The sequence below is a fragment of the Triticum dicoccoides genome, chromosome 7A (genome assembly GCF_002162155.2).
Source record: "Triticum dicoccoides isolate Atlit2015 ecotype Zavitan chromosome 7A, WEW_v2.0, whole genome shotgun sequence".
Lineage (NCBI taxonomy): Eukaryota > Viridiplantae > Streptophyta > Magnoliopsida > Poales > Poaceae > Triticum > Triticum dicoccoides.
In genome coordinates, this window is record NC_041392.1 from 638,583,541 (window position 1) to 638,607,803 (window position 24,263).

Here is a 24,263-nt window from a genome sequence, read left to right on the forward strand (position 1 = left end):
AACGGATTCGCAGCTAAGTCACCCACTGAGGGGGAATTTTATGTGGACAAAAATAAAAAGTGACAGAAATTATGGAGGGACTATGACACTATTATTTTGAGGTCCATGAACTACAAAAGTACTTTATTGCAACTCATCCGAGTGATAAAACTTAAGTGTAGAATGGGCGGAGTAGCTCCGCGTTCCAAGCTCGGGGCTCGTCGATATTATGCTCGACGTTGTAAAGACGGTACGCCCCGTTGTGGAGGACCTTGGTGACGATGAAGGGGCCTTCCCAAGAAGGAGCAAGCTTGTGTGGTTTGTGCTGATCCACTCGGAGAACCAAATCCCCTTCCTGGAAGGCTCGGCCTCTCACATTTCTGGCGTGGAAACGGCGCAAATCTTGTTGGTAGATGGTCGACCGGATCAGAGCCATCTCCCTTTCTTCCTCTAAAAGGTCGACTGTGTCCTGCCGCGCTTGTTCAGCTTCTGCTTCGTTGTAGATTTCAACTCGGGGAGCATTATGGAGAAGATCACTCGGCAAGACTGCTTCAGCTCCGTAGACCAAGAAGAATGGAGTTCTTCCAGTCGACCGATTAGGTGTGGTCCGCAGTCCCCAGAGTACTGAGGGAAGTTCGTCGACCCAAGCTCCAGCCGCGTGTTTGAGATCACGCATCAGTCGAGGCTTCAATCCCTTAAGAATCAGTCCATTAGCTCGCTCTGCTTGTCCATTCGACTGCGGATGGGCGACTGAAGCGTAGTCGACCCGTGTGCCCTGGGAGTCGCAGAAAGCTCTGAATTCCTCTGAGTCAAAGTTCGACCCATTATCCGTAATGATGCTGTGCGGGACTCCATATCTGAATATTAGTTCCCTGATGAAGCTAACAGCAGTACCGGTGTCAAGGCTCTTGATTGGTTTAGCCTCGATCCACTTGGTGAACTTGTCGACTGCTACCAGTACATGCGTGAAGCCACTTCGTCCTGTTCTCAAAGGACTGACCATGTCCAATCCCCATACTGCGAAAGGCCAGACGAGTGGGATGGTCTTCAGAGCCGACGCAGGCTTGTGTGACATATTCGAGTAGAATTGACATCCCTCGCACTTATCCACTATCTCTTTTGCCATCTCATTCGCCTTTGGCCAGTAAAATCCGGCTCGGTATGCTTTGGCCACGATGGTCCGAGAGGACGCATGATGACCACAGGTCCCCGAGTGAATATCATTGAGGATGAGTCGACCTTCTTCTGGTGTTATGCACTTCTGACCGACTCCAGTCGCGCTTTCTCTGTATAATTGTCCTTTGATTACGGTAAAGGCCTTAGATCGACGGACGATCTGTCGAGCCTCTTCCTCATCCTCCGGAAGCTCTTTCCTCAAGATATATGCGACATACGGAATCGTCCAGTCGGGAATGACCACCAAAACCTCCATGATCAAGTCGACCACCGCTGGGACTTCAACTTCAGTCGGATCTGTGGCACTCTTGGGCTGCGGAGTTTCTTCGGTGAAAGGATCTTCTTTGACTGACGGAGAGTGTATATGCTCCAAGAACACACCACTCGGAATGGCTTCCCTCTTGGAACCTATCTTTGCTAGATCATCAGCTGCTTGATTTTTCAGTCGGGGTATGTGATGGAGCTCCAACCCCTCGAACTTCTTTTCCAGCTTCCTCACTGCACTGCAGTATCCAGTCATGGCTGGGCTTCTCACGTCCCACTCTTTCATCACCTGGTTGACCACTAAATCCGAGTCGCCATAGACCATCAAGCGACGGACGCCGACTGAAATGGCCATGCGCAACCCATATAAGAGGGCCTCATATTCTGCCTCATTGTTGGAGGAATCGAAGTGAATCTGGAGCACATATCTGAGCTTATCTCCTCTGGGGGAAACCAGGACAATCCCAGCACCGGAACCATTCAACATCTTAGAGCCATCAAAGAACATGGTCCAATGCTCCGAGTGAACTTCAGTCGGCTGCTGTTGTTCAATCCACTCGGCGAGGAAATCTGCTATTGCCTGGGACTTAATGGCTTTCTTTGCCTCGAACTTGATATCAAGGGGAAGAAGTTCAATCGCCCATTTGGCCACTCGACCAGTTGCATCTCTGTTGTGCAAAATCTCTGATAGTGGAGCGTCGCTGACGACTGTGATGGAATGGTCAGAGAAATAATGAGCAACCTTCTTTGTGGTCATGTATATTCCATACACAAGCTTCTGATAATGAGGATATCTCTGCTTGGATGGAGTCAAGACTTCAGACAAATAATACACTGGGCGCTGAACTTTGAGAGCTTTTCCTTCTTCTTCCCGCTCGACCGTTAGCACAGTACTGACGACTTGTCCTGTGGCTGTGATGTAGAGCAACAGAGGCTCTTTGCTGATTGGAGCAGCAAGCACCGGCTGGGTGGAGAGCAGAGCTTTTAGCTCGGCAAACGCTGCATCAGCTTCTGGAGTCCACTCGAACTTGTCTGCCTTCTTCATCAGTCGGTAAAGAGGCAATGCCTTTTCACCGAGTCGTGAGATGAATCGACTTAATGCGGCCAAGCATCCAGTAAGCTTCTGGACATCGTGCACTCGCACAGGGCGTTTCATTCGGAGAATAGTGCCGATCTTCTCTGGGTTAGCGTCGATTCCCCGTTCGGAAACGAGAAAACCGAGTAACTTGCCACCAGGAACTCCAAATGTGCACTTTGATGGATTGAGCTTGATATCATACCTTCTGAGGTTGGCAAATGTTTCGGCGAGGTCAGCGAGCAGGTCGGAACCTTTTCGTGACTTGACAACAATATCATCCATATAAGCTTCCACATTCCGACTGATTTGAGTGAGTAGACACTTCTGAATCATTCGCATGAATGTGGCGCCGGCATTCTTGAGGCCGAATGGCATGGTGATATAGCAGAAGCACCCGAATGGAGTGATAAAAGCTGTTTTTACCTCGTTGGGTCCGTACAGACGGATCTGGTGGTACCCGGAGTAGGCATCTAAAAAAGATAGCCTCTCACATCCCGCGGTCGAGTCAACAATTTGATCTATGCGAGGGAGAGGAAAATGATCTTTCGGGCAGGCCCGGTTGATGTGCTTGAAATCAATGCACATTCAGAGCGACTTGTCTTTCTTAGGAACCATGACGACATTAGCGAGCCACTCGGAGTGGTATATCTCTCGGATAAATCCTGCCGTCAACAGTCGAGCCACTTCTTCACCAATGGCTTTTCTCTTCTGGACGGCGGACCGCCGAAGATGCTCTTTGACTGGTTTGGCAGATGCGTCGACTCTTAAGCGATGCTCAGCCAGTCCCCTGGGAACACCTGGCATGTCAGCGGGCTTCCATGCAAAAATGTCCCAGTTCTCACGGAGGAACTGGATGAGCGCTTCTTCCTATTTTGGGTCGAGTGTTGTGGAGATGCGGGTCGGAGCTGCATCGGGGTCGGTCGGGTGAATATGAACAGGCTTCGTCTCCCCAGACGACTGGAGTGCAAACTCTGTGGCGGGTTTCTTTGATCGCAGCAAATCACTCGGATCTGCGTTTTGCTTGTATTCCTCGAACTCGACCGCTGTCACTTGGGAATCGGCAATCTTGGAGCCCTTCTGAAAGCACTCTTCTGCCTTTTTCCTATCACCGGTGACAGTGATCACTCCTTTGGGGCCGGGCATCTTCAATTTGAGGTACACGTAACATGGTCGAGCCATGAACCGTGCATAAGCTGGTCTCCCCAAAATGGCATGATATGCACTCTGAAAATCCACGACCTCAAACGTCAACTTTTCTTTGCGAAAATGCTTCGAATCACCAAACACTACGTCCAAAGCTATCTGGCCGAGTGACTCGGCCTTCTTCCCTGGTATAACTCCATGAAAGCTCATGTTACTAGTGCTCAGTCGGGACATCGGAATGCCCATACCTTTCAATGTGTCTGCATACAATAAGTTCGGCCCACTTCCACCATCCATCAGCACCTTTGTCAGTCGAGTGCCTTCGACAACTGGATCGACCACCAAAGCTTGCCTCCCAGGGGTGGCAATATGAGTCGGGTGATCAGATTGGTCGAATGTGATGGGTGTTTGAGACCACTTCAGATAATTTGCTTTTGCTGGGGCAACCATGTTCACCTCTCGGTTAATCACTTTCAGTCGACTTCTGCTTTCCACATCTGCAAAGATCATCAGAGTGGAATTAATATGCGGATATCCTCCCTCGCTGTCCTCCTTGTCTTCGGCCTTGTCTGACTCCTTCTCCTTGTCCTTAGACTGTTTTCCCTGAAACTGCTGAATCAGGAGTCGACATTGGCGAGTGGTGTGCTTCGGGTAGATGATATTCCCCTCTTCGTCTTTCTTCGTATGGATGTGACATGGCATATCCATTACGTCATTCCCTTCTTTATCCTTTACCTTCTTGGGGTTCCAGGATCCTTTTGGTTTCCCCTTAAACTTTCCTTGAGTCACGGCCAGAGCCTCTCCAGGAGCTGCCGGTTCAGCCTTCCGCTTCTGTTTCCGACTGGTGTTTCCTTTTTCCGACTGACTCGGCTTGTGCTTGCCGCTTCGGAGTCGGTCTTCTTCTTCGCCGTTGGCGTACTTGGTAGCAATCTCCATCATCCGACTCAAGGTCATGTCACCAGTTCGACCAAACTTCAAACTCAGTTCTCTGTTCTTGACGCCATCTTTGAAGGCGCAGACTGCCTGATGATCAGACACATTCTCCACAGTGTGGTGCAAAGTGATCCACCTCTGAATATACTCTCTGAGAGTCTCATTAGCCTTCTGCACGCAGACTTGCAACTCTGTCAATCCAGCTGGTCGCTTGCAAGTTCCTTCAAACGTTCTGATAAACACTCGGGACAGATCTTCCCAAGTGTAAATGCTGCTAGGAGGTAATTGAGTCAACCATGCCCTGGCAGAACCTTCCAGCATGAGAGGCAAGTGCTTCATGGCCACCTCGTCGTTCCCACCACCGATCTGAACTGCCACTCGGTAGTCTTCAAGCCAAGTTTCAGGCTTATACTCACCAGTAAACTTGCTGACTCCTGTTGCCAACCTGAAATTGGGAGGGATAACTGCGGCTCTGATAGCTCTGCTGAAGCATTCAGGACCAGAAACATGCACTCGACTGCTTGTGGGTACATCTCTGTCGAGTCCACCTCGATGGGCTCTGTTCCGGTCGACCAACCCTTGTACGATAATGGATCGCGCGTCGAAGCCTGGTTCTCTGGGGTCGACTGGAACCCTTCGCCCTGAACTGTACTGACGCCTGTCATCTGGCTGCCGAGGAGCGTAAGACCCACCCCTCGGAGGGGAATTGGGCACTCGACGTCTGTCATCTCGGTCGAGTCTGTCGTCATATTGATCTCGCCGATTCCCGCACCCTTCACGCCGCGGAGGCGATCGGGGGCTGTGCGCCGACTGAACCGTATTCACAGTGGCGGATCGACTGTGAATTCTGTTGCGTGACTGAGACACGGCTGAATTCTGATCTCCTGCTGCCCGGAGCAAATCCCTGATCTGCAGCAAACCTCTGCCAGCTTCTGACTGCGAGGGCTGGATGGACTCCGCTATACGGGCCGTAGCTGCTAAATTCTGGATTGGGGTTCGATATACCTGAGTCGGCGGGAAGAGTTGACGTCGATTGGTGTTGGGAACTCGTTGCCGCGTGCGCTCGTCGAGTGCTCGCTGAAGGTTCTCCAGCCGAGTGCGCTCGGCCAAATTGGCCAGACGCGCCTCCTCCAAGGCACGAGCCTCGGGGGTTTCTCCTGCGATGGGAGTATGCAGGGCATCCACGTTCTTGCGGCGAAGTTCCTCTCTTTGCAGAGAGTCGAGTGGCTCGGGCTGGTACTCTTCGTAGCCTCGTGCGGGGTCGTCTCCGTCACCTGCTCCACCGTCATGGGCGAAGCCAGGGGGACCGCGGGGCCCGTCGATCATCAAGATTTCTGCCGCTGGATCACTGCTACCGCACTCGGATGCAGTCTCTACGGAGCCAGTCGACAGGTCGAACAAGCCGTAGAGATATTCGTCGGGCTCGATTGCCGCGACTTGGGTGGTGGCTGATTGGCGAGCCACCGCGTGCCTCACCCATCGCTGAAGCCTCGACCGGCCCGAGCGCTTGCGCTGGCGGGAGACCGGGAGGGTGGACGATGGAGGGGCCGACCGATACTGGGTCGACGGTTGTCGCAGCAGAACGCCGCGGACACATGCACGAAAATGCGTCGCACCGCGGACGGGGAGCGCATCAACGTCGAGTGGAGCCTCCTGGAGCCATGCGGAGTCGTCGGCGATGAAGGTGAGAGTGCCGAGACGGATCTCTTGACCCTCGACCAAAACTCCAGCAGACACCATGATGAAAGTACTCGGAAGAATCGCAACTTCTCCACAAAATCGCTAAAACACCTGCCCCACGGTGGGCGCCAACTGTCGTGGTTCTAAGCCTGACAGTAGAGTGGGGGGTAGGTATGGAGAGGCAAGGTCCTAGCTATGGAGAGGTTGTAAACACAAAGGATGTACGAGTTCAGGCCCTTCTCGGAGGAAGTAATAGCCCTACGTCTCGGAGCCCGGAGGCGGTCGAGTGGATTATGAGTATATGAGTTACAAGGTGCCGAACCCTTCTGCCTGTGGAGGGGGGTGGCTTATATAGAGTGCGCCAGGACCCCAGCCAGCCCACGTAGGAGAGGGTTTAAGGTGAGTTAAGTCTGGGGCGTTACTGGTAACGCCCCACATAAAGTGCCTTTACTATCATAAAGTCTACTTGATTACAGGCCGTTGCAGTGCAGAGTGCCTCTTGACCTCCTGGTGGTCGAGTGAGTCTTCGTGGTCGAGTCCTTCAGGCCAGTCGAGTGAGTCCTCGTTGGTCGACTGGAAGGCAACCTCTTCTAAGGATGTCTTGGGGTAAGTTACTTGGATCAGGTCCATGACCCTACCCTAGGTACATAACCCCATCACCAGGCACGAAGCTTGAACAGAGAGAGATCTTCCCTGCTTTTAGTCTCCGGTGCCAGGCTATCAATCAGACATGAACTTCCCAGCAGCTCCGCCGCCGTGGATCTGGCCCAAGCATGGGACGGCACACCCTCGATCATCAGATCAACCTGAACACGCATCAGTCTGGATTTTGCCTGAGCCTGCCTCAACCACGGCTTGATGAAGAGCTTGAAACCCTGGTGCTCCACCAATGGACAAGCCAATGCTCTGTTCCGGAGTTCATGCGAAGCGAACACAATGAGGAAATCCTCCGGGTGATATTTGTGCGCCGAAAAGCGATAGCTCGGGATGTTGAGCTCTTCAGAGATTGCTATAGCTGCGTCCACACATGAAACCGGCAGCCGTGACCCCCCGACATAAGCCACCACAGCCAGCTGCAGCCGGCGCTCGAGGTCATCCATCCCCTCAGAGCGTGCCAAGATGCAGACCTCCGCTGCCGCCGGGGCCGAGGTAGTGTAGGCGGGCACCATGGGAGGGAAGCTGGGCGCAACTGGCGAAGACAGCACACGCGGTGCATCCTGCCTAGGCTCTGGCAGCAACCCCCCCACACCGTGCAGCGACGCCGGCACCGGCCCGGTCCTGGCAACCTTGGAGATCACCGCTCGACGGAGCTCATCTGCCGAGACGGGACTGCGCGGCCTCATGCACTGGGAGGAGACATGTCCAGGGAGCCCGCATCGGATGCACATGGGGTCGTTCGTGCAGTCTTGCCGCCGGTGACCATCCTCAAAACACCTGAAACAGAGGCCCCAAAGATCCTGCGGGATTTGACGATGCTCCGACAAGGTAGGAGAGCTCCGACCATCCTGCACGCCAGCACCCTGCTAGCGCCGCAGCGCACGACGGCGACGCCACATGGCCTTGCGGGAAGGCCCTGGCTTGCGCCATCCCGCATCGGGCGCAGGGGCCGCCTGGACCGTAGGACCGACCACCGCAGCGCCCGCCGACGAGGAGCCCGCCGACCCCGGCGAGCCAGAGAGGCCGAGGTCGGACACCACCGGTCTGTCGCGCGGGAAGGCCGACGAGACCGAGGGAGGGTTGCGCGACCCGGAAGCCATAGACGCCAACCGGAAGAGAGAGGGGAGGGGGGAAGGAGGAGAAGGGGCCCGCAAGGGCGCAGGCAAGCGGCGAGGAGGCGTGGACGCCGGGGCCGGAGTGGCCGCCGGCGGGGAGGCGTGGACGCCGGGGCCGGAGTGGCCGCCGGCGGGAGCGGGGAGGGAGCGCTAGGCGGCGGAGGGAGCACAGGAGTGGCCTAGTACTGACGCAAAGCTAAAACCCAGTGAGTTTGTGGATTCATTTCCAGCTTTCTACATTTTTCAGGCATGCTTACAAGGTGCGTTCGTCCCTGGCGGTAAATTCGTCAATATACATTACAAAATAAATCATCTTTGAACATTGGAGGAATGAAAATGCACTCCCAAGTGATGAGGTAGAATGGTAGAATGGGCATTGGAGCCCCTCTAAAACCTCGAACCCGTCGCGTGACAGGCGCTCCTCAGGGAGTAAATTGCTCAAAACCACCACATTTGTGGCTAGGATACTCCAAAACCACCATCTTTACCAAAAATCACAAAAAACCATCACTTCTGCGCCTAGTGAATAACAAATCGCACTAATCCGAAATTGAGCGCGTCTAATAGTAAAACTGACGGGTGGGACCTGTCTATCCAGCCTGATGTGGCGAAGACAAGTCATAGTCAATGTTTGACCTATTGATGTGGACCAGGGTCCCACCTGTCAGCCACACATCTTGTCTCCTCTCTCCTTTCCTTCTCTTCCCTCCTCTCCTTCCTTTTCACAGGAGCTGCGGCCATGGATGAACGACAACGGCGAGGCCCCCCCCCCCACCCCGGTGCGCCCTTGCCCGCTCCGGCGAGGCCGAACTCCGGCGTGTCCGCGCCCCTGCCCACTCCAGCGAGGTCGAACCCCTCCGGCGAGATCGAGGCGCCCCGTGCCCGCTCCGGCCCCGTGTGCCCGTACCCCTGCCCACTCCGGCGACACCAAGGCCCCGCGCCTGCCCGCTCCGGTGAGACCGAGGGCCCGCGTGCCCGCTCTGGCGAGGCGAAGCCCGCGCGTGCCCGCGTCCCAGCCTACTCCGGCGAAGCCGAGGCCCTGCGTGCCCGCTCCGGCGAGGCGGAGCCCGCGTCCCAGCCGCCTCGAGCGAGGACGAGGCCCTGCGTGCCCGCATCGCTGCTGTAGGCTGCTGGGGAGGAGGCAGCGGACCACGGCGCCTTGCGGGGTGGATCTGGTGGCCGGTGCCTAGATCCGGCGGCTAGTGACGAGGGAAGCTCGTAGGGCGTCGCCGCTGTGTCAAGTGAGGTGGCCGGAGCCGGCGAGGCTAGCGAAGATGGTTGCGGGCAGGTGCATGGCACGGTGGTAGCGGTCGACATGGTGGCGTGGTGGCTTGAGGATGAAGAAGAGAATGGGGAAATAAGACATGTGGCTGACAGGTTGGGCCCTGTGTCCACCTCAGCGGGTCAACACATTGACTAGGACTAGTTTTATCCACATCAGCCTGACGGACGGGTCCCGTTCTTCAGTTTTGTTGTCAGTCACGACTAACATCTGATTCAGTGCGATTTGTTATTCACTAGGCGCAGAAGTGGTGGTTTTTTGTAATTTTTGAAAAAAATGATGGTTTTGGAATACCCTAGCCACAAATGTGGTGGTTTTGAGCAATTTACTCCTCCTCGGGGAACAGCTCACGAAGCCGGCTACCACCTCGGCGGGTCAGCAGCTTCTGCCCCGCGGCGGCGAGCAGCGTGGATGCCATACACATGCTACCGAGCACGCGAAAAATTCTGAGGAGCTGGTCGGTCGCGCTGTGGCCAGGGAACAGTGGCTCGCCAGCGAGCAGCTCCGCCATGACGCAGCCGAGCGACCAGGCATCCACGAGCTCGTCGTAGTCCGGCTTCCCCAGGAGCATCTCGGGAGCCATGTACCAGAGCGTGCCAGCCTGACCGCGCGGCGGCGTCGCGCTCGCCATGGAAATGACCAGCCCGAGCCGAGATCACATATCTTCACCACGCCCTCGCCGCCAACGAGGATGTTCCCGGGCTTGATGTCCCGGTGGACGATGCCCGGCTCGTGCATCCTCCCGGCGCCGCTCAGAAGCTGCCGCATGACGCGGCGGGTCTCCTTCTCCGCGAACGGTCGGCGGCGACCACGCAGGACGTGACAGAGGCTCGGGCCGACGTGCTCTAGGACGAGGCTGCACGATGCCGTGCAAGCCGACGACGGAGGGGTGGCCGCGGCACGCCGCGAGGTAGCACGCCTCACGCAGCAGGTCGCGGTGGAGCGTGTCGGCACGGCGCCTCCTCTTGCCGCTGCCGTCGTTGGGCGAGCGGATGAGGCATTTGAGGGCGACGTCTTGACGACGACGCTGAAGCCGCCCTTCCCGAGCACGCGCGTCAGCTCGTAGTCCTCGGTGCTCCCGATGCGCCGTCGCTTGCGGGAGCCGGCGTCGTGGTTGTTGATCATGGCGTCAATGGCGGCTTCGGCGGCGGCGATTCGCCAGACGGTGGCCATGGGTTGCCCGCTCCAGCTGCTGGTGCGTGTCGGTGACCATGGGGTGGCAAGATTTCGTGGCGTGCGAGCAACGCGTGGTGCGCGTTTGCCGCTGCTCAATCGGATTCCACTGGAGCGAAACGCGCTTCCGAATTCGATCGGGAGTGGCGCTCTACTCGCGTCACCGCCTCGCCGGGAGATATAAGCTGCATTGGGGGCCTTGCCGGGCAATCGCCTTCTTCCTTCCCAGTTTCGCCATCCAATCCTTCCCACTTCTCCATCCACTCCAAGGTCGATCACAGCAGCTCGCGGAAAAGCCGCCGCCGCCATGGCCGCGCAGATGCTCCGCCGGTGGGACAGCTTCTACGGCGCCTTCGACCCCGTGGACGCCGCCATCGAGGCCGCCGACCCAGACCAATTTTCCCGCCACGTGTTCCAGCGCGCGAGGGGGGACCTGCTGGTAGGGCTCTGCAACGCCGCCGACGACGACCAGGCGGAGCGCATCTGCGGGTTTCTCGACGACCTCATGGCAGAGTCTCTCGAGACGCTCAGGGTGGTTCCATCAACGCCGGGGGTGCCCATCTCCACGGAGTTCGCCGAGTCTGTGCGCGCGCTGCGGGAGCACGACTCGGAGCGCGTCCGCCTCCTCGCGCGGGGCATCGTCAGCAGGTGGGAGGCCTCCGTCGAGGACGACGTCGCCAAGGTCACACTCACACCAGCCAAGAAGAAGCTGCCGCAGCCCAAGGCGACCGTCGGCAAGCAGCAGGATGTCTCCGACGCGAAGACGAAGCGGCCTCACAAAATCTTCGGCGAGCCTTTGGCCAAGAAGACGGCGGAAATCATCAAAAAGGCGTCCGATCCTGCCGCCGGCTTTGTCGACGGTGACCGTGCCCAGCTCTGCTCGGAGGAGAAGATGGAAGCCGCGAAGCGCAAGCTCCGCCAAGGTTACCAGGAAGCAGCGGACGCCAAACGGCGGCGCAAGACGCAGTTGGTGCAGGCACCCAAGATGATGCAGCCGGCGTCTCAGATGCAGCCGATCAGGAGGTGCACTAGCTCCATGGTCAAGAAGACCTTCGCGGTCAGGACGCAGCTTCAGGTGTAGCTCTAGTCAAGAAGACAGTTGATCCAGAACTAGTTCTGGTCACTTTCTAGGTCACTTTTATGTATATCCTTCTTCTCGAAGACTCGAACATGGCATATTTTAGTTGTAAGTACTCCCTCCGTTCTAAAATAGATGACTTGACTTTGTACTAACTTTGTACTAAAGTTAGTATAAAGTTGGATCATCTATTTTGGAACGGAGGGAGTAGCAGTATAGCCCTACTGCAATGCAGTTGCTCGTAGCTCGTATGCATGTTCTGTACGCATGTTCTGTACGTGATCGAAAGAAGTTGATGGATTGAAAGCAGGATTTAGTGTTAAAAAAATCTGCTGAAATCTGCAAAGAACTTGGAAAGAAATTGATCCTCGTCTTGGGAAAGATGTGATTGCGTCGAATTATATAATTCTGCACGGGCCTAAGCAATCAACAAATCTCTAATCTCTACTTTTGCAATTTTGAGTTCTCATGTCCATGTTCAGACTTGCAGAGGCCGGGGTCTTCCCCCTTTTCGACCAAAAAGGTTGAAACTTGCAGTCCAAGTTGCAATTGGAATTCAACCAAAATTGACAAAATTCTCTTGCTGTTTCTTGATACAAAACTACATATGTACAACATAACCATGATATACATTCAGAAAAAGATGAATCTTTTCTGAGGTTTGCAAGTTGGATTGTGCTCAACACCGATTATATACAAAGCAGGACATGCATATATCAGCTTTTGCCTTCTTCTGTTTACAGGGAGGTATTTTAATTTTAATGTAGAAAAGGCTATGTTATAAAGAACAAAATGCAAGCTCGTGCCATCTTTCATGTAGAAGTAATATTTACAGTTCTCGCAAAAAAAAAGGAATATTTGCAGGTGTACATGATTCCCCTTTTATACATAGTGTGGCGAGAATGTTCGCATTCCAAACCCTGATTCAGTATTTCAGTTCATATCCACAGACCCAGGAGAGCCAGTCATCACACTCCATGGTCGTCACTGATAAACAAGGGCACAGAGACCCCTACGCACCTTCTCTGCCCTTTCTATCACCAAGCGGTCCGCAATACCTGAACTTCGAACTAGAGACGCAGTGTCCCACCATAATGTTGAGTGATGGAATCCTACAAAAAGGATGATGGGCTTTCACTCGATCAGTTTGACAAGTTTGTGGACAAAAATGTCCAGAATCTGAATTGCCGAGTTGATGCCTCTACTTGCATCCAGCTTGCAAATTTGTTTGCATGCAGCGCAAATTACTCATATTTCAAAATGTAGTGGACCTTTAAAGCTTAAATAGAAACAACTAAAAACTTTATAATCAGAACGAAGATGGAAGGTGGACAACTGTCTGGTTCCATCTAAAAACTAAGGTGGTTTATCCCTCATGTTTGTGAAAGTCAAAAGTGATAAAGCAAAGGACCCGAAGGCCAGCCATAACAAATACAGTGGTAAATCCTAACAATGTTGTCCACAACCAAAATGATGATAATTGAACATGTAAATTTTACCTGCAGCAAAGGGAGAATGCTATTGTGCAATTCCAGAAAAAGCTCAGATGCTGACGAGAACCTGCAATGGGAAAGTTCAGTGGTTAATAATAAGAACCTGGTTTCATGAATAACCTTCCTCATCATGAGGGAGACTAACTACCACATTTATACCAATTCATGTTCACTGAGTATGCACATCTTGGTTTGCAACAATTTCCCAACAAATTCATATCTAATAATGGTTAAATGACTGCATGATTTACCCCTTTTTTCTCGAACAGTACACTTTACCTTTTCAAAAGAAGGAAACATTTGTACAGCTCTTCAATATCAGAATCAACTTTCAGGTGTACATACTCTGTAAGAAGAACAGAGAGTCGGGAGAATGTGTCGCTCCATTCTTCGCTACCTGAGGTAGGACACAGAGGGAGTAGGGAAGCAACATGCTCTAAAATTGAAGATAAAGGTTGACTGGAGATAGAATTTGCGTGTTGCTCTGCAATGGCATTCAATAGTAGGGAACTGCTAACTCTGAACTGTTCAGCCCATTTCTGAGAACTTCCCGCCAGAACACAAATCACTGGATTTTTTGGATCATCAGCTCCTCCATTCTTCAGAGATTTATTTTCAGTAATGTTTGAAGTGCGGCATGTAGGATCCATTGGCCTATGTAATGGAAGCACATTGAACAAATCAGCCTTGACATCCTCGGGTAATTCCTGCAAAACTGTGAAGTCTGCCTGGCTTAGAGAATTAGGCATGAAATCAAGCCGTGTGACACTCTCTGTATCAATCAATTCATTGGCTCTTGAGCACGAAGCATGGGCAGTTTGAACTTCCTGGTCTGATGCCCCCTATGGGAGTAATGGCAACAATTAGGATACTTGAGGAATGGTTCAAAATAGGAATGACAAAGTAGCAGATTTGACTAGTGCTTCCACTCTGTTTCCAGTTTTAAGTTTACTGATCATCTCACCTTAATATTATTCCGTTTTTCCAAATGCATGGAGTCAGTGCGCTCTCCATATTGGTGCAACCTTGCATTACAAACAGGTACAGAGTTCTGGTTAACGGCAGGTAAAACACGAGATTTTGAATTGCTTTCCTTGCCTTCATCGCCCTTTATCGTGCCCAGAAAACCATGCAATTCTCCCTTATACATGTCATTCATTTCAGATATTATCTCTGGAGGAAGGTTCTTGAGGACCTCCAAATCAAGTTCAGATAATGGTGGCAACTCAGCAGCATGAACTCTGGTAGACCTACCACTTGTAAGCTTCACCTTCGACGAGTGGGATGCAACACCTGTAAGTGATGGTCTGGAGCTTCCCAAATTTCGTATCTCACTGGTAGAGGCTCCTACAAGATCTCTGACAAGTCAAAATCTTTTAAACAAATCCATGGGACGGAAAATTTGCAAATTCAACGCTAAGCATGTAAAGCAACATCAAAATAATGCATTTGCTATACGATGGAAAATGACACCTTGATATAATAAAAAAGTAAAAGAAAAAAAAGACCAATACCTGCACCATCACTGTTCCCAAGAAAGCAGGTTCTCTCGCTGCATTGTTTCTTGAGCTTCTCAGATGATGAACCAAGCCATGATTTAAGCATATTCCCTTGTTGTGCTTCATTAAAAAATAAAAACCATAAGGACATAAGCATTCATAAAATCAGGTAAGCAACATTCCGATTTTTTTAACTTTTCAAAATGTGTATTTCGACAATGGGTGCATATTCCGATTTTTTTTAACTTTTCAAAATGTGTATTTCGACAATGGGTGCATATGCACCTAGGAGCCAAAGGCAATTACCGATTTTAGCAGGAAATTTATGAGCATTGCAACCTGGAGATAGTATCTGAAGGGTGGTGAAATTTATGAGCTTGTCTTAAAACCAATACTACATGAGAGTACCTTTAAAAAACAATGTGACATAAACACTGCACCTTTTTGGTGTTCTTCTAATGCACAACAACACGCATTTAGAAGCGTGTTCGAGAAAAAGGTTGCTACATAAACAGTGCAGCAATGTGTATGTATACCATGCCCAAAAGGGTGTTAAGAAATTGAATAGTTAGAAGATACCTCCGCGACCTAAATCTGCATGTTCAAGCTTTGACATTTTTAGTCCAACTCCTCGCACTTCCTTCACATCTAGAATATGGCACTAGAACTTAGTATTCAACAAAGTAACCGCAGAAAAGAGGCTACTTGGACAGACTTATGGCAGTCTACTGTGGTGTGTATAAGGTATGAGAAGAATATATCGAAACTTACCAACATGCAAAGCTGCAAACAATTGTCTTGCAATTCTCTGAAGCGTGACTAAATTGTCAGTTGCACCTGTCATCTTTGAAACAACAAAGGAGAAGAAAGAAAGGTAAAATAGCAGTGATAAAAAAATCACATGATGCATTAAAAATACAAAATAAAATAACAGGCACATATGCACTAAGAACTGAAACTCATTTTACAGGATAAATAATTGCCAATCCCTTGCCGAAAATGGTCAACATTACAAAACAATGAAACAGAATAGCCAAGTTCATACAGAAAAGCCGAAGGAAACTAAGATTACAACACAATGACACAACTCTATATTCAAATGCCATTATTTAACCCTTACTGTGGTAGAACGACTCATGGTTTCGCAGTCACCACACCCCATAAATTTTAGTGGCTCTCCAGCACCTTTCCTTCTTGTTTTCACCTTCAAGGCAGAACATATGGCTATAAACCTTTAACCAACTGGCAAAAAATGGAGAGAAAAACTGTGTTCAGTCAGCCCAAAGAACCTTAAGGGTAATAGTGCGGCCCTGTAGTCCACATCCTTGTAAGCGTAAAGAAACCTCCTTGCTGAGGTTGACTAGAAAATTACCAGCCTGCAAATAACAAAAAGAATATCAAACACGAAAAGGGGCAGCACTAAAATAATAAACAGGAAAGAGAAATAAAGAAGAACATACATCTTTGTTCTCATTAAATCTGACTCCCCAATTGACTTCGGCACCCACAGATTTTGTTTCCTGTATTATTTGGGTCCCAAAAAATTGTTTAAATATATCAGATTATTCGGTTCCAAAAGAAAAGGATTACCAAAATCAACAGTGCCTGCTAGGTATCAGTGATAAGTAAAATTAAACCTTTGATCCCTATGAGAAAAAAAATGTGCCCATGTCAACAGCTAACGCAATTAAAAAGAAGACAACTATTATTCTTGGAGACCAAGTTAGTCCAATCGTGTATGATGTGTCCGCTATGAGCTATTACTGAAGCAATGCATATGGCACAGTTGTATTTCAGCAAATTGCCATGCTACGCAGAAGCTAGGGGGGAACCATCATAAACCAAAATAAAGCAAAAATAGTGCAATCTATACATGCAGGAGGCACACAATACTTTAAAACAAAATAATTATATTTTATTTTCCCTATGACTTTTGTATCCAATAGCGACAATCCATAAGAATTATACCAAAGGAACATTAGGACATTTTGTACATCTGTAAGAAGAAACTTATCTTCGGCATTTTAGTAAAATGTGCACAAAATAAGCAATATTAACATATTGAAGGCATGCATCCTTCACATAATTAATTCCTTCCAAAAGACAGGACATCTTTACGAAACAAAAACAGTTCTACGAATTTCAGGGGGGGCTGTTGTTCCTTGTATTCACAAGGCATACTTCCTGTCTATGAAATTGGCTACGAGATCAATTCAGGAGAAAACAATTACATAAATGTAGTTACTTCGAGGCATTTGCAACAATGAGTTAATCATGTGCAGTTTCAAGGTACCATTCTTAGCTATGCAACCTTAACACAAAACTGGCATCAAATTTGCATGTTTCCCTGCAAGAAAATTATGGCCTTGACAATACAGGTGCAGGTTCTCACAACAGAAAAAATAAACTAGGGTGCTTCTACCTGAACAGCTTCAACAACTGAATGATCAATTCCTCTGCAATAGTTCCATAGCATGTTACTGATCTTTTTTCCGAAGTCCTTCTGGAGAGCATCCTATATAAGAATTGTTTGCACGGTAGTAAGTTAACTGATGAAATCAGTAATGAAACCATATGTACAGACCTCCAAATCACAGATATGGCAATGTGTGATATAATCTTTAGGTAGCAGATATCCCAGATAAACTGACAAACAGTTTCTCGTTGAAAAAGATGGAGCAACTGATATTCATTCGAATCCGTATTAGTAAATTTAGTCAAGCATGGTATCAAACTTGTAAAAATAAAGGATCACTTGACTGTGCCCTTGTCAATTTCCTTGAAGAGAAGGGACAACTGTATATTAAATTACACAAATACGATGTTGACACAAACCTTTGAAATGTTGCGAAGCTGACCACAGTGTTCAACTTCTTTGCTTTTCAGTTTATCGGAAACAGTATAACCAATGCCTGGAAGTGCTTTGATAGGGAGGGTACTCAAATAATCATCAACCTGTAACAGCGTTGCTCTTAGACAAAACAGAAGTCGATTAAGCAAGTCAAAAGAAACTGTGCCATGATGAATAAAGCAAATACTTGCACTAGTTAACTGTCTTGAATTATATTCAACTGTATGCAAAGACTAAAGTAAAATCAGTAAGCAGATCGAGAATATTTTCCACAAAATATTTACATGACAAAGTCATAAACTCTCAAGGTTATTTTTCATTTACCTCATATACTCTCCAGGTGAATAGCCATTAGCACCTTACGGTGTAGTTAGATCTAATATACCCAGAAACAAATTACAGTTTTCTAAACAACAGAACATGCACAACCTCGCAGTTGTAATCAACAGGGCAATTCCTTCATATTTATTCCTACAAAAATGCTGTTCCAAACAGAACTCATTTGAACTAACCTGGTACATGGAATGGAACGGCTTTACAAATCTAAGGATGGACGCGATTAACATCGACGCATACCTTCTCAGATGAAATAAATAACTGTCCGTTCGGCTTTGCGGATCTGGTGGCTAATCGGGCTAGGAGCCTGTTTTCAGCAATACCTGCACTGGCAGTGCACTTTGTTGTACCAAAAATCTCATTTCTCATTATTTCTGTAACTTCCTCTGGATTATCGTGTAAGCATTCCGTCATGTCCAAAAAAGCTTCATCACAGCTCAAAGCCTAAATAACTTTGTTAGATTTCTGGATGCAAGTGTGGCAATCACAGTGCCAGGATTGTATTGACATGAATACATGCTGAGTAATCATGGGATAATACAGTACAAACCTGAACCTTAGTGCAATATTTATGCAAAATACCATAGAACTGATCCGCAACCTACAATAGTTCCATACCAACATCTCAATTATAACAACGGGAGTGTCCAGACAAAATTGAAGGCGAACTGACCATCGTAGTAAACTATATACCTCCCCGTATGCATCGAAGTTATAAGGAATAACCGTTAGGTGAGGGCACCGAGCTTTGGCATCTCTAACGAACATGCCAGCCTTTATCCCTGGAACCCACGAAAGAGGACACATAAATACTCAAACGTGTCCATAGTAACAAGATTTTAAGCTCCAGTTGTGATATTAAATAAAAATAAAAGCACCATAGCTTCGTGCAGGGTAGTTTGCAGATGATATTTCTGCGGTTCCTTTAGGATTATCGGAATGACAAACTGCTACCGGCTTATCGTGTAGCTCTGGCCTATTTCTGATGACGACGGATACAAAAAAGCAGTCCTGGAATTGCGGAGAAAATGTGTAAAATGTCAAGATAACAACTATGATGCAAATAGCTCTGGCATACACAGCACCAAAATACAGTAATGAATCTGCAGAAAGGTTATGCCCAGGATCAAGATAAGCAACTGAGAAAATATTGATCTTCAGTCTTCTGTGAGTATTTAATTCAACTACTGACTGAAATATGTATCTTGGACTGAAGTTTTAAAGATCTGATTTGCTGCTTACCTGCTAGTCTCTGTGGATGATTTTTTTTTTCACAAAATCCAATGGCATGGAGAACCAAGTCATGGTTAGCGGTATTTAGCTCTTTTTCATCACATTCCTCTAAAAAGATGGTGTGTCCTTTACAAGTAGAATTTCAATTTACCACGCTTGTTAGATTCATTATTATATTTAAAAACCAAGTTACAAAACTGTGACTGATCACTGATCAGGGATTCCTAACTCATAAGCATGGCATAACTAAACCTGGATTCTAAAGGTCACAAAGTGATATGCCTAATTATACAGCTAAATATAGTGCAAAGCAAAAAAAAAGGAACTTCACGGCCAAATTTACAAGTATAGAAGTACAATTTGTTTGTGGTTGTACAGCTAGCAAATAGGATGACATGTTAACCAGATTACCATATCAATATGAATGATTGTTTTCTTCTTCCCTGAATGATCATTGTTGCCCTTACTGCTTTTAGCTCCAGGTAAATTTGAGAAGCGCTTGCGGTAGCGATTTCGCCAAGTCCCAATGAAATGCAGTCGAGAATGCTACAGTACCAAATAAGGTTATCGTAAAAATAATCAGTGTGACAAAAAAATGCAACATCACAGTTATGGAAAGATATCTGATATTACAATGAAATAGAAGCAACAAAGCATTTCAGTAGTTACGAGCTTCAGAAATTATTAATGAAACCTCAAACCACCCCTCCATATACACTTACTGCACACAAGATTGCATTCTGTCCAATCCTTGCCAACACAAGAACAGGACTTGGACATAAATGTGATTACTTTAAAAGAGAATATTTTCAAGACTTCAGTGGCAATGTTACAATTTTAAACCACACCATGCCAAAAATAGTGTAACAATTATGATAACAGAACATCGATGACGCTGAATTGTTTGAGTAACATGCCTTGAAATAATTCTCCACAAAATTAGGATCTGTCAGGGCTGAATGTGACCGGCTAGAAGATTTAGCTGTATCTTTCTCCAATGAACCAATTGACAAATGGCTGCCCACAGAGGCTGTACCGCATACATCTGAACACCTTGAAGTAGCATCAGGAGACTGAGCCACATGAAGTTCAGGATCCATGTCATTATCCATACTTTCTGAAAATGCTATTTTACAGGCATTATCATCCTCAGCCACTGCAAAATCTTCACCATCCCGTTCTTCAAATGTTGAAACTCCATGTTCATCTGAGGATAGTGAGTCCTCTGCTACCTCCACATTCATCAATGGAACTTCATGTTCATCCGAGGATAGTGAGTCCTCTGCTACTTCCACATTCATTAATGGAACTCTATGTTCATCTGAGGATAGTGAGTCTTCTGCTACCTCCACATTCAGTAATGGCCCTTCCTGTTCACAAGACTCGGTTTGGTCACGTGATCCCTCCTGAGCAGAAGAAGTTTGGAACTCAAGGTCTTTGTTTTCATCATTTTGATTGCCCTGATACTGTATTCCATTTTGTTTCCCAGAAAAGAAAGCAGAAAGCTTCATCTGCTTTCGGCTTGAAGAATTATGCTGACTTATTTGGTATGGAACCCCTAAGTGAAAATAAGAAAACAGAATCATAATTACATACAAGAACAAATGAAGTAATATAAGAGCATACAAACTTTAGGTGTCATAAAAAAACTTCACAGGCTATACATGTGATCTACTGAATTAAATATAAGCACCTTCAGTGAGAAAAATAAAATTATCTTAGGTGGAAATAAGCAAAGAATTGAATCTTTCCATAATAATTAACATTGTGTTCAATGAAAAAAGTTTGCTCATTCTGCTAGCACCTGATATTTACTGATACATATGGCTACATTTCATAGATTTAAAATTTGAAGAAAATGATCTTACTAATTGCATCGCAACTCACAACTCAAGCAAACCTATTATTATACAAAAAAACTAGCAGCAAGGTTTAACTAAACACTCAAGGAAAAGCTGCAACAATGAAGCAGATCATTCAGCACTAACAGGCTTGTTACAAAAATCGAAGGGGGGAAGAAAAGTACAGCTGAGGAGCCGGTTCTCTGCAAGGGAATCCACCACCCACCCCGGCTTGACAACAGGAAGCCCTTTACTGAATGCTCTGGATTAAGCAGCAACAATATCAGAGAGAACACACACCGAAAAACATAGTTATTACACGCGTCCGTAGACTGGCACAGAAAGTGAACCTCCATTTTGTATTAGTACCTCATGTTCCGCATTTTGCTCTCCGGGAGGTGCGTGCAGATGATGTGTGTCACCGTGTGCCTCGAGAAGTAGTTGACGAACCGGCCTCCGTTGTTCAGCATAATCTCCTTCAGCTCCTTCCAATCCCCAAACAATAATAAGATTGGAAGAAATCGACATAGCGTCCACCGATGAAGCTACAACAAAATCCGACGGAATCAGACAACTACAGTATGAGCCGGCGAGCGGCGGGGGGCACCTGGCTAGAGGGGACGGTGAAGCCGTCGACGAAGATGGAGACGCCCGCGAACAGGGCCCCGGGCGCCGCGGCGGAGGTGGAGGCGTCGGCGTCGAACTGCGCGGAGAGCTTGCTGTTCTTCGCGGACATGTAGCTCCCGAAGTCGGCGAACGGGGAGGAGGCGAAGGCGCGGCGAGGGTTCTGGGCCGGGGCGGGGGCGGAGGCGGAGGTGGAGGCGGGGTTGGAAACAAGCGACGTGCCGGGGTCGTCGTCGCCCCTCGCCCGCTTCTGGCCGGAGGAGGAGGCCGCCGGCCTCGCCGGCGGCGAGGAGCGGCGGCCGGAGGAGGAGCTCATGGCGGGAGGGAGGGGGCGAGCGGGGCGGGGAATTTTCGGGAGCGCGCGAGTCGAATAGCGGCGCGGTCGAAAGGGAGGGGGACGGTCGTGCTTTGCTGGAGCCGGTGGGTGCTAGTCCACTCTGCCCCGCCGATAGGGGGTGAGACAGGCACTTGTGCAAATAAAACGATCATATGAAATGGTCACAAAAGGATTTACTCAAATGTTATGAAATGGTCGGTTTTTAAATCTTGAATTTCGAGTACATTGGGAGTACTACTTATGAAATGGTCAGTTTTTATATCTTGAATTCCGAGTGATCGTTCGACTTTTTTTGCAGGGAGTCGGTCATTAGTCATTGATAAGGCGGTCTTTATCTTATGTCATGCACATATAATAATTTAAAGAAGGAAACAAACTAGCATACAAAATGGATTATCTCCTAAATTTATGGGGATTATACTAGAAAATATGAAACAAAGAGATGACAACATGTACAGCACGTAGAATAATCTTTTATCTTATTATGCGGGATTTCAACTGGATCCATGGCGAGGGCTACACGATGGTTTGGTTTTGCCAGGGATGGACGCGCCTGATGGGAGTGGGGAGTTGAAGCCGGGGTGGCGGCCCCGGATCGACGGTTGCAACGACATGCTTGCTCAGGTTGACCTCGGCAGACATGATTTTTCTTCGTGACATGAGGAGTTGTGATGGATAACGGGAAGAGTAGAATGGCTGTTGTGGTTGGGGTGTGCTACACAAGAGGCTTGGCTCCATGGTAAGGTACCCTAAGGGCTTTATATCTGCAAGCCCATTGATGGGAGACGAGGAACTCCGGCGAAAGCCTTTTGACAATGGCATCGTATGTGGGCATTTGTTTTCTCCTTGGATGCGTTTTCTCAGAGATCCTCATCCTCTCTCTTCTTGTAGTGATTGGGCTCTCCGGGTGAAAATCCAAATTCCGGACTTGTGGACTGGGCGGCGAGGGCGTCTACGTTGTAACCTCCTTGGAGGCATCGCCTTGGAGGGCTAGCTTTTGGCCGTTGTGCGGGGTTCTGTCACCATCGTGGGTGGTGTATGACGAGGCAACGACTCCGAGATGGTCCTTGCATGTCGAGGTGGCAGCCTGGGGCAGCAGTGCGACGATAGCTCCATGAGATCGAGTTGCAACCCGGCATGACTTGAGTGGCAACCTTGAGCTGCAGGGGCGACAGGGGAGTCGGCTTGGTCAACGCGTCTCAGTGGGGCTAGTTGGACTATATGTCGAGGCGGTAGCCTCGGAAGTGGTGTGACGGTCGTGTTCTGCAGGCAGTTTCCTTCTACGGCGTCGGTTGCGGGAAGATGGGTCATGTGGCGTTGCAACTTCTATTAGAGTGGTGGCATGTCGGGGCGACAACTCCAAAAGGTTGTGTCACATGAGTGCATACGGCGCGACGGAGCGGGAGGGTGGTGGCCCCAAGAGTCTCACGGCTTTGAGGGCATTGATCTTGTGTCGTGTCGACGAGGTTGTTGTGAAGGTTGGTCGTCTGTATGTTGTCTGTTACAATTGACGCGAAGCACTATGGAGTGCATATGTCTTCAGCGATGCAAGAGAGTTCTGAGTGCGCTCCTCTCATAGGAGTCATGACTTCTTCTTTGGACAGCAGTGGAAGGGCGGCTTGTTCAATTGAGCGGGGCTTTCCATTGCTATGTGTTTGTGAGCAGTGGCGAATCTAGACAGAAACTGGAGGGTGGGCTCAAAGCCTGTATCATGCCAATATCTGTTGGGTTGGGCTTGCAAGTGGCTGAATTGGGCCATAAAACTAGTAGTAAAAAAAAATTCTTGCATTGGTCTTCTTGTGGCCATCGTTATATCATTGGTGTGAGCAGGTTTGTCCCTATGTGTTATGATGTCCGAGCCTGAGTTTGACTTATGCTGTGTCGGTTTCCGCATGATTTTTCATAATTAATTTCAGAAAAATAATTCATACTGCTTAATCTAAATTGTGATATACTAGCTGGCCATGAACCAAACATTTCCCACATTAAAAGTCAACTCTTATACCCCTGAAAAAGAAAGTCAACTCTTGAACAGGACGAGATGGTCGAAATTTGGCCAGCATATTATCGAACGCTAGAGATGAAGTGTTTTCTGATGCATTGGTCAAACTCGACACGTGCAAACAGCATCTCAACAAAGGGAATTGCTTCACACACGACAGTTAACACACGACGCCTGCACGATGCTTCCTCCCCGTGAGTGCCCCTGCATGCACGCTAGCTCAACAAAAGAGAAGAGAACGCATGCATATAAAACCAAAAAAATCGATCGGATTTGTCCTAGCGCCTTGTTGGTCGCCTGAGAACAGAAACGGAGCAGCGCACGACGAAGCAGTCTCTGCGCATGTACTTCCCCAGATCTGCACGGCTCACGAAACCGTAAAAGCCATGTTCTTGGCCCTTGAGCAGGAACTCCGAACACTTCTTCTTCCGCACAGCCGCCGACGGCTTGCCGGACTTGTCGAGCAGCGTGAACGCAAACTTCGCCCCG

General features: G+C 48.8%; 1 protein-coding gene and 1 pseudogene across 2 annotated transcripts; both read right to left on the reverse strand.

The window, feature by feature from the left end:
* Positions 1-9,632: 9,632 nt before the first annotated feature.
* On the reverse strand, positions 9,633-10,480 carry LOC119333757 (annotated as a pseudogene).
* A 1,751-nt stretch (positions 10,481-12,231) lies between these two features.
* Positions 12,232-21,784, reverse strand: LOC119330964 (DNA repair protein REV1-like). Of its 2 annotated transcripts, none has more exons than XM_037604114.1 (21): positions 21,419-21,784; positions 21,181-21,296; positions 20,997-21,073; positions 19,888-20,528; positions 19,382-19,516; positions 18,616-18,748; positions 18,431-18,519; positions 18,288-18,338; positions 17,978-18,181; positions 17,386-17,505; positions 16,973-17,065; positions 16,011-16,070; positions 15,840-15,926; positions 15,671-15,754; positions 15,322-15,394; positions 15,130-15,198; positions 14,566-14,670; positions 14,016-14,398; positions 13,331-13,893; positions 13,058-13,118; positions 12,232-12,670 (listed from the first exon to the last, which is right to left on the reverse strand). In XM_037604114.1, exons 1-21 carry the CDS (start codon positions 21,749-21,751, stop codon positions 12,629-12,631), a joined length of 3,519 nt encoding a protein of 1,172 aa, XP_037460011.1. In that variant the 5' UTR covers positions 21,752-21,784; the 3' UTR covers positions 12,232-12,628. The 2 variants fall into 2 exon arrangements, with proteins under 2 accessions (XP_037460011.1, XP_037460010.1); XM_037604113.1 differs by having other exon boundaries at positions 21,181-21,356.
* Positions 21,785-24,263: the final 2,479 nt, after the last annotated feature.